General features: G+C 61.5%; 1 protein-coding gene across 1 annotated transcript; it reads right to left on the reverse strand.

Annotated features, from left to right (window-relative positions):
• Positions 1-3,095: 3,095 nt before the first annotated feature.
• Positions 3,096-5,245, reverse strand: LGALS7B (galectin 7B). Its single transcript, XM_038525675.1, has 4 exons — positions 5,126-5,245; positions 4,637-4,725; positions 3,690-3,891; positions 3,096-3,264 (listed from the first exon to the last, which is right to left on the reverse strand). The coding sequence occupies exons 1-4, from the start codon at positions 5,228-5,230 to the stop codon at positions 3,151-3,153; spliced, it is 510 nt and encodes a 169-aa protein (XP_038381603.1). The 5' UTR covers positions 5,231-5,245; the 3' UTR covers positions 3,096-3,150.
• Positions 5,246-8,493: the final 3,248 nt, after the last annotated feature.

Below are 8,493 nucleotides of genomic sequence, written 5' to 3' on the forward strand. Positions count from 1 at the left end.
CCTCTCTCTCTGTGTCTCTCTTGAATAAATTTTTAAAATCTTTAATAAAAAAAATAAACCACTGGGAAATCAGGCTTCATTTTGTCTTCTCAAGTATGCTCCACACCCAGCATGGAGCCCAACTCAGGGCTTGAACTCATCACCCTGAGATCCAGACGTGAGCCAAGACCAAGAGTTAGGCACTTAACTGATGGAGCCACCCAGGCACCCCATTTAAAAAAATATATTTTATTTACTTATTCATGAGAGACACAGAGAGAGAGGCAGAGGGAGAAGCAGCCTCGCAGCGGGGAGCCCGATATGGGACTTGATCCCAGGACTCCAGGATCACTTCCTGAGCCAAAGGCAGGAGCTCAACCACGGAGCCACCCAGGTGCCCCCTGTTTTTTTAATTAATCTTATTAAGGTTGTTTTTAATATCAATTTTCTTTTTTTAAATGTTTTTTTAAAATTTTTATTTATTTATGATGTCACACAGAGAGAGAGAGAGAGAGAGAGAGAGAGGCAGAGACACAGGCAGAGGGAGAAGCAGGCTCCATGCACCAGGAGCCCGATGTGGGATTCGATCCCAGGTCTCCAGGATCACACCCTGGGCCAAAGGCAGGCTCTAAACCGCTGCGCCACCCAGGGATCCCTCAATTTTCTTTATAATACACACAATAATAAAATTCAGCCTCTGTAGGTGTACAGTCCATGAATTTTGGCAAAACATATAGTTGCATGACCCCTTGGTCATACAGTCAAGGCACAGAATGTGTCCCTCATCCTCTTTCCCAAGCACACCCTTGGCACCTGGAAGCCAGTGATCGGCTCTCTATTCTCATTACAACGTAGTTTCACCTGCTCTAAAATTTTGTATAAAAATACTTTTTTTTGTTATGCGAACCGTTGTAAAGTAATTTTTCTTCCTACACGCATTGGAGAATGAGTTGATAACATGCTTCCTTATCACCTTCAAATACCTGATTGTGTATTTTATACAAACAAAAACATTCTGGGGATCCCTGGGTGGCTCAGCGGTTTGGCGCCTGCCTTTGGCCCTGGGCATGATCCTGGAGTCCTGGGATCGGGTCACGCGTCGGGCTCCCGGCATGGAGCCCGCCTCTCCCTCTGCCTCTCTCTCTCTCTCTATGTCTGTCATAAATAAATAAATAAGTAAATCTTAAAAAAAAAAAAAAAAAAAAAAAAACCAAAAAAAAACCATTCTGCTTGTCTGCTGCAAGACAAAGGTGAAAATCAAGAAACTGGGCAGCCCGGGTGGCTCAGCGGTTTAGCGCCGCCTTTGGCTGGGGCCTGATCCTGGAGACCCCGGAAGGTCCACGTTGGGCTCCCTGCAGGGAGCCTGCTTCTGTCTCTGCCTCTCTCTCTCTGTGTCTCATGAAAAAATAAATAAAAGCTTTAAAAAAAAAAAAAAAGAAAATCAAGAAATTAACAGGGGTGCCTGGGTGGCTCAGTTGGTTAAGCATCTGATTTTGGATCTGAGTTTCAGGCCTTGACCTCAGGTTTCTCAGTTCAACCCAGCATCGGGCTCCAAACTGGGCGTGGAGCCTACTTAAAATGTTGAAGTTTCATAAAATAAAAAATAATGATAATAAAAATTAACAGGGGAGCGCCTGGGTGGCTCAGGCCCTTAAGCATCTGCCTTCGGCTCAAGTCATGATCTCAGGGTCCTGGGATCAAGTGGTGAGCTCGGCTCCGCTCAGCTAGGACCCTGCCTCTCCCTCTCCCTCTGTCCCTCCCCCCACCTCTCATGGTTGCTTGCTCTCTCTCTCAAATAAATAAATAAATAAATAAATAAATAAATAAATAAATAAAATATTTGATAGATAGAGGATAGATAGATAAAATTAGCTGGGATGGATCACTACGGTCTAATCTAAAAACCCCAACTACCTTTACCAGTTGTGCCAATAAATGCTCTTCCTTTCCATCAATTACTTCTGAAATTTGTTCCCTAGGAATGTGTCATATCTATAAAATTTGTAGTTGATTACAAGTACTTGAACGGGCAAATAAAAATAAACACTAAGTCATTCAACAATGACCTCCCTAGTTCCATGAGGGAATTCAGACTTTCTCTGGTCCACCCGGCGAGAGGGATCCCTTCCTTACAGGGCCCACCCAGAGACACTGTCTCAAGGGCTCCGGGAAGGGGTGCTTTTCCCTAAAGGATCTCCAGGGGCAGAAGCGGGATCCTGAAAAGACTCCGATCCTACGCTCGCTCCGCTTCATGTGAGGTCGGGCGCGGTCAGGACCTAGGGCGCCGGTGGTTGCAGACGGCTCCGCCCGGGCGGCCCGGGGATGGGAGGTCCGGCTGCCGGGCGGGCTCCCGGCCAGAGCGTCTTCCGGGACGTGGCTCCCGACGGGCCCGCGCGGACCCCAGGCCACCGCCCTGAGAGGGAAGGCACCCGGCGCCGCCCGCACCCGGGTTGGCTCCATCCACAGCGGGGCACGCGGCCAGTGCGGGCGGGGACCCAGCCGCCGCCTCCGATCGGAGCCGCCGCCTGCCGGGGGTGACGGCGTCTGCGCGGGGCCCCCACCCGCCCCCGAGGGCGCTCGGGCAGAGCCAGGGCCCGGCCGCCCAGGCGCCCAGAAGGAAGGAGGGTGCGAAGGGGCGGGGACCGCGGCGGGGCCCGGGGCCTGATGCCGTGTCTCCTCGGCTCGGCGGGGAGAGGCGGCTCCGTGCGCGTCTGCCCCGCGGCGCCCCCGCGGCCCCCACCCCGCGCCAGCCGCCGGCCGGCACCCGAGGGGCAGCGGGCGCACAGCTGGCGGGGAGGCAGGCGCCGGGGCCCGTCGGGGCGCAGCACCCGTCTCCGTCCGCTGGGGTCGCGGGGGCCCGGCGAGCGGGCATCGTGCCCCGTTGGGCCGGCCTGAGCGCGCTCCAGCCCCCGGGGCGGCCCCCGCACTCCCGCCCGGGAAGACGCGCCCCACACGCCCGCCCGGATCGCGACTCCCGACGCCTCCCGGCCCCGCCGTCGGCCCAGAGCGGGGCTCGCGTGGCGCCTCGGCCGCGGAGCCAGCGGTGACCCGGCGGCCTTCGCCCCTCGAGCCCGCTGTCCGCGTGGACGCGCAGGGGACACACACGCAGACCAGGCGCACACGCGCGGAGGCTTTATTTGCGCTGCGGGGCGCCCGGCGCCGGCCGCGGGCTCAGAAGACGCTCACGGACTCGAGCTGCAGGTCCCCGCCCACCTCCAGGAGGCGCACGCGCGCCGGCGGGATCCGGTAGCGGAAGTGGTGGTACTCGGAGTCGCCGACCACCGCCTGCGGGGCGAGGGGCCGCGCTGCAGGGCCGCGCCGTGACCCGCCCCCCGCCGGGCTCCTCGGGCTCGTCGCCCCCCGCCCTGCGCCCTGCCCCGCTGGGGGACCCCCGCCCTGGGCACCGGGCCTCGCTCGCGGCTCCGTGCCCTGCCACGCCCCTGCCCTCTGACACCAGTGCGGATGCGCTGGGGGAGGGGAGGGGAGAGGGGAGGGGAGGGGGAAGGGGAGGGGAGAGGAGAGGGGAGAGGGGAGGGGAAGGGAGGGGAGGGGAGGGGAAGGGGAGGGGGGGAGGGGGGCCCACCCCCACCCCCACCCCCACCCCGCCCTGCTGGCTGCGCTCCCACCTCCGCCGGCAGCCGCCCCGGCTTCCCTGCGGGCGGGGCCTGGGTCTCGGGGTGGGGGGGCCGCCTGGGGGAGCAGGGACCCACCTTGAAGCCTTCGTCCGTGGCGATGAGGAGCACGTCGAAGGGCTGCCCGCGCTGGAAGGGGATGCCCGTGCCTCGCTCCTCGCGGCCCCAGGCGCCCTGCTCCAGGGTGTTGAAGACCACGGTGGACTCATCCAGGCGGGGATTGAAATGCAGCGCAGCCTCGCTCCCCGGGGCCTCGCCGCACAGCAGGTTCACGTAGAACCTGGTGGGTGGTGGGGGGAAGGGGGTGCGGAAGGACCTCAGGGGCCTCGGGCCTGGCTCCCCTTTACCAGAGCACGGACCAATATAGAGACCGGGAACGGCGCACACCACAGGGAGGGCTGTAGACTGCGGCCAGGAACCCAGATTCCGGGGGACCCAGAAACTTCTAGGTGGACACATCCACCACACGAGGGTCACCGTGCAATGGCCTGGGTCCCCCTCGATTTCCAAAGCCTCTGAGAGTTGCCGTGAGTCATGGTGCCAATGGCCAGGGTGCTCCCCATTCCTACACTATCCCCTTTCCTACAAGGCTGGGAACAATACCATGGACCCCATCATTCCTGGTTTCCCCAAACTCCTACTGTAGCCGACCCCGATGTCTCAGGGCTGACTGCGTGGGTTTCCCAGATGCCCCAGGCACCCCCCCCCCGCCCCATCACAGGACATATTTGCAGAGTTCCTGGGGATTCCGGCTGGGAGGCGGAGGACTACAGGCAGGAACCCTGAGATTGCCCTGGAGCCCCAGTTTCCTAGGGACACACGGGCACCCCAGCCTGTACACAGCCATGGGACACAGAGTGAAGACCTGAGATTCCAGAAAGTCAGCCAAGGTCTGGGGATTCCAAGCCCCTGGGGGACAAAGGTGGCCCTGGCATCCTCGGGTCTGGGCTGGAAGTGTTGGGGTGAGCTGAGCCTGGACAACTCCCACCCCGACTGCTGGGCCCCTGCTGGGCCCCGGCTCTCACCTGCCAGCCTTGTTCGGGACCACACCCCGAATCCTCATCACAGTGCCGACTCGGATGCCCTCGGGCAGCGAGGTCTTGTGGGGCACGTTCTGCAGGAGCAGCGGCGGGGAGTCCGAGGGGAGCAGGGGTGCAGGGGAGAGATGCACAGGGGTCACCCCAGGGAGCAAGCGACCAGGACCCCGATCAGCACAATCAGGGAGAAGAAAGGCCCCAGAGAGAAAGGGGAGAGGCAGAGGCAGCGGCAGAGGTGGAGAGAGACACGGATCAGTGGAGACAGGGAGACCCCGAGGGAGCCTCCAGGGGCACTAGGAGCCCTGGGACGGGCTGGGTCAACCCAAGAGCCACAGCCCAGGCTCTTCAAGCACCCCTGGCACCCGCTTTCTCCTTCCCAACAGGCCACCTCAGGCGGGCCCAGCCCCTGCCCTAGTCCGGTGGGCCTTGGGTCCAAGCCCCCCCAGCCCCCCAAGCCCCCGGCCCCGGGGCACTCACAGAGCTCCCTGCCATGGCTGGGCTGCGGGGGCAGGCAGTGGCGCTGCTGGGGATGGCTGCTGGGACCTCATATGAGGCGGGGTGTGGCAGGCCTGGCTGACTCATCCCCCCCCTTTCCACGCCCACCACCCACACCTGGCACAGACCCTGGCCCTGGGGCCACCTGGCCCAGCACCCCATCTCTGGGGACCAGGATTCCCCTCACTCCCTGCTCCTTTGAGCTAATGGTCCTAATGACAGATCCCAGGGAACCACCAGGGCCAGAGGGGACCCGGGGAGCCCCCGTCCAGGCAGCCCCCTTCCTGCAGCTTGGCAGCCAGAAGAGAGTATTTTGCCCATTTTATCTGGGGAGACTTGGCCCGAGGGGCCGCGCCGGGGGCTGGAAGCGCGGGCCCCCTCCCAGGCTGGACCTCCCGCCCAGGGCTGGGCTGCACCCCGACAGGCCGCCTCAGCCCCCCCCAATCCTGACCCCGCACCGACAGCCACAGGACAGGGGCTCCCAGGGGCCGGGGCTTCGCCTGAGGGGCGCCTGGGGCCCGGGGGCCCAGAGCAGAGGCCCGCACCCATGAAGTGCTCCCGGAACGTGGTCCAAAGAAGGAGTCACTCAGACTTGCCAACTGGGGCCACTGCCCAGCGTCGGGGCGCGCCTGCGCACTCGGGACCCCTGCGCTCAGCCCGGCCTTAGGGGCATCGGCGCCCCCATTCCGCACACAAGGAGCCGGGCTCAGAGGGGGAGGCTGATGCCCAGAGGCCCTGGCCCGGCCTCCGCAGTCCCTGTGGCCCTGCCTTCCCTCGGCCCGGGCAGTGTCTGTCTTGTGCCTCAGTCCCCAAGGGTGCGCTGGGCCCCAGCCCCGGCCGTGCCTCTGGCTCCCACTGCCTCCCCCAGGTGTCCCTGTCTGTCCCTCCCTCCAGACTCCCGAGCTCTGTCCTGTTCCACCTCCCAGGGCTGCCCGCACCCTCCCAGCCAGCCAGCTCCCAGGGGCAGGGGCGGCAGGGGACGGCTGTCCTAGGCCGCCCACACCCAGACCCAGGAGGATGACAGCAGCCTGGGACCCTCCACCCCAGCCCACTGCCAGCCCCACAGCCCGGGCCCCACAGGAGCGCTCCAGGATAGGAAGGGTGGGGTCAGAGGGAGGAGCTGGCAGATGGGTCTGGAAGGCAGGGAAGAGGCAGGTGGGGCAGCTGAGCAGAAACCCCTCCTAGCAGCCAGCAGCCCTCCTCCCCACCTGCGCCACCTGCTCCCCGCTCCCACTCCTGCCCCACCCCGCAGAGGCAGGAGGCCTGGGGCAGGGAACACAGTGGAAACTCTGGGTGGTGACAGCAGACCCAGAACCTGATCCACCGCCTCACTGTCCCCCAGGCCTCCCAGACTCTCCATCCTCCCACCACGCGAGGCACCCAGGTGGGGCACAGCTTGGGAGCCAGGGCCTCGGAGAGGGAGGCCGAGTACTTGTGTTTGGGGGGGCCCACAAGCACCCCCAGTTTACAGGGGAGCACACTGAGGCCCAGAGAGGGGCAGCCTCTCAGCCTACGCCACAGGGCAGGGAAGCGCCCAGCGCTGGGTGGGGCCGGCATGGGCCAGGCCAGGCCATGGGGACTCCCAACCCAGGGCCCAGGGGCCCGAGATGTCCCAGGGTGATGGGCCCACCCCCCACATCAGGGTGTCCACTCTCTGGGCCCCGCCTCTGGGGCAGGGGATGGCAGCCCCTGGTCCTTCCCTGGGCTCCTCTTCGCGCCTGGAGATTTCTCCCCGCGTGGCCGCCCTGCAAGTCCCAGCTTGACTTGGGTGCTTGGCCCAGCGTTTGCCCGTGATCCCTTATGGCGCTGGTCGCTGGCCCATGTCTCAGCTGGGCTCAGAGCTGCGCGCCCTGCTGCGTCCTTGTTCTCCTCTGTTCATCATCCTCCCATCAGTTCCGGAATGATATTTGCGGGAGCAGTTTTTTCATTTCCAAGGAAGTAGTGAATGTGTTTGTTTCTCAATACTCTCACTCCTCCCCCCCCCCCCGCCCCCGCCCCACCAGCTGTACTTCCCAGGGGAAACGTGCTCAATGCGCAGGGTGTTGCAGATTGTCGACCAGGGTTCTGGGCTTTGTTTTTCGTTTTTGTTGGTTTGTTTGTTTGTTTGTTTGTTTGTTTGTTTGAGATTTAATTATTTGAGTGAGTACAGAATGAGAAACACACAGAGAGAGAGCAGGATCGGGTGGGGGTGCACAGCAGGCTCCCCACTGAGCAGGGAGCCCAATGTGGGTTCCATCCCAGGGCCCCGGGATCCTGACTTGAGTTGAGGCCAGACGCCTACTCGCCTGAGCCACCAGGCGCCCCTGATGGGGAGATCTGCCGAGTGTGCAGACGTGAGCCACCGCCACCCCCATGGAGACTCCTGGCCCCCCCAGACGAGCCAGCCCCCTCCGCTGCTTAGGAAGCCACCGCCACCCCTTGGCAGTTCATGGCCACAGGGTTCACTTGCCATGACCCTCAAGAGGAGGGGTGAGCAGACTGAGCGGCCCGCCCCCGGCCTCCTTCGGGAAGCTACTGGGGTCAATGCAAAGGAACTCACTGTACCCCCGTCCCTGTCCCAGTGTCCAGTGTCGTGGGCACTGAAGATCCCAGGCTCTGCCAGCGGCAGCTTGTTGGGGGCTCCGGCTTGTTTGTGGTTCCCGGGGAAGACCATGCAGGGGCTGCGTGGTTTTGTACAGGGCCATTCAAATGCGGGAAGGACACCTCTCTAGCCTATTTCTGTTTTTCTTTTCTTTTTGTTTTTTTTTGTTTTGTTTTGTTTTGTATTGTTTTGTTTTTGTTGTTTTTTCTTTTTGAAAGAAAATTTGTTTATTCCTGAGAGACACAGAGAGAGGCAGAGACACAGGCAGAGGGAGAAGCAGGCTCCATGCAGGGAGCCCGATGCGGGACTCGATCCCAGGACCCCGGGATCACGCCCTGAGCCCAAGGCAGCCGCTCAACCACTGAGCCCCCCGGGGGTCCAGGCTGACTAGGTCTTAGGCCAGAATCCAGTGCAAGCCTCTCAGCTATTTATAGACAGTGCATTTCCCCCGGCGGGTCCCTGCAGATGGGAGGCAGTTTCTGTCGCCTTTGTCCCATTGATAAACTGAGCTCAGGGAACTCTCTTCCATATTCGAAGCTGCACCTGGGAGTTTACCATGGATTCAGGTCTAAGTGTTTCCACTTGTTCCAGCACATTCTTCCAAGTCACAGGAATAACGTATCCGTGCCTGAGCTGGAGACACCCTGACTTTCTCTTTCTCCTCATCTCTTTCCATCTTTCCTTTCTTTCCTCCCTCTCCCTCTCTATCTCCCTTTCCCTCAGACTGCTTGAGAGTCTTCCTCCCTCTGCCTCTTCCCTCTCAAACTGT

Source organism: Canis lupus, chromosome 1 (assembly GCF_011100685.1).
Source record: "Canis lupus familiaris isolate Mischka breed German Shepherd chromosome 1, alternate assembly UU_Cfam_GSD_1.0, whole genome shotgun sequence".
Taxonomy (NCBI): domain Eukaryota; kingdom Metazoa; phylum Chordata; class Mammalia; order Carnivora; family Canidae; genus Canis; species Canis lupus.

What these genes read in the sequence shown, in the direction of transcription:
- LGALS7B (XM_038525675.1), bottom strand. Translation starts at nt 5,230, where the DNA reads ATGAGTCAGCCAGGCCTGCCACACCCCGCCTCATATGAGGTCCCAGCA. An exon ending in CAGCCATGGCAGGGAGCTCT is followed by an intron (nt 4,726 to 5,125) that starts GTGAGTGCCCCG and finishes CTGCTCCTGCAG; the next exon opens with AACGTGCCCCACAAGACCTC. An exon ending in GTCCCGAACAAGGCTGGCAG is followed by an intron (nt 3,892 to 4,636) that starts GTGAGAGCCGGG and finishes ACCACCCACCAG; the next exon opens with GTTCTACGTGAACCTGCTGT.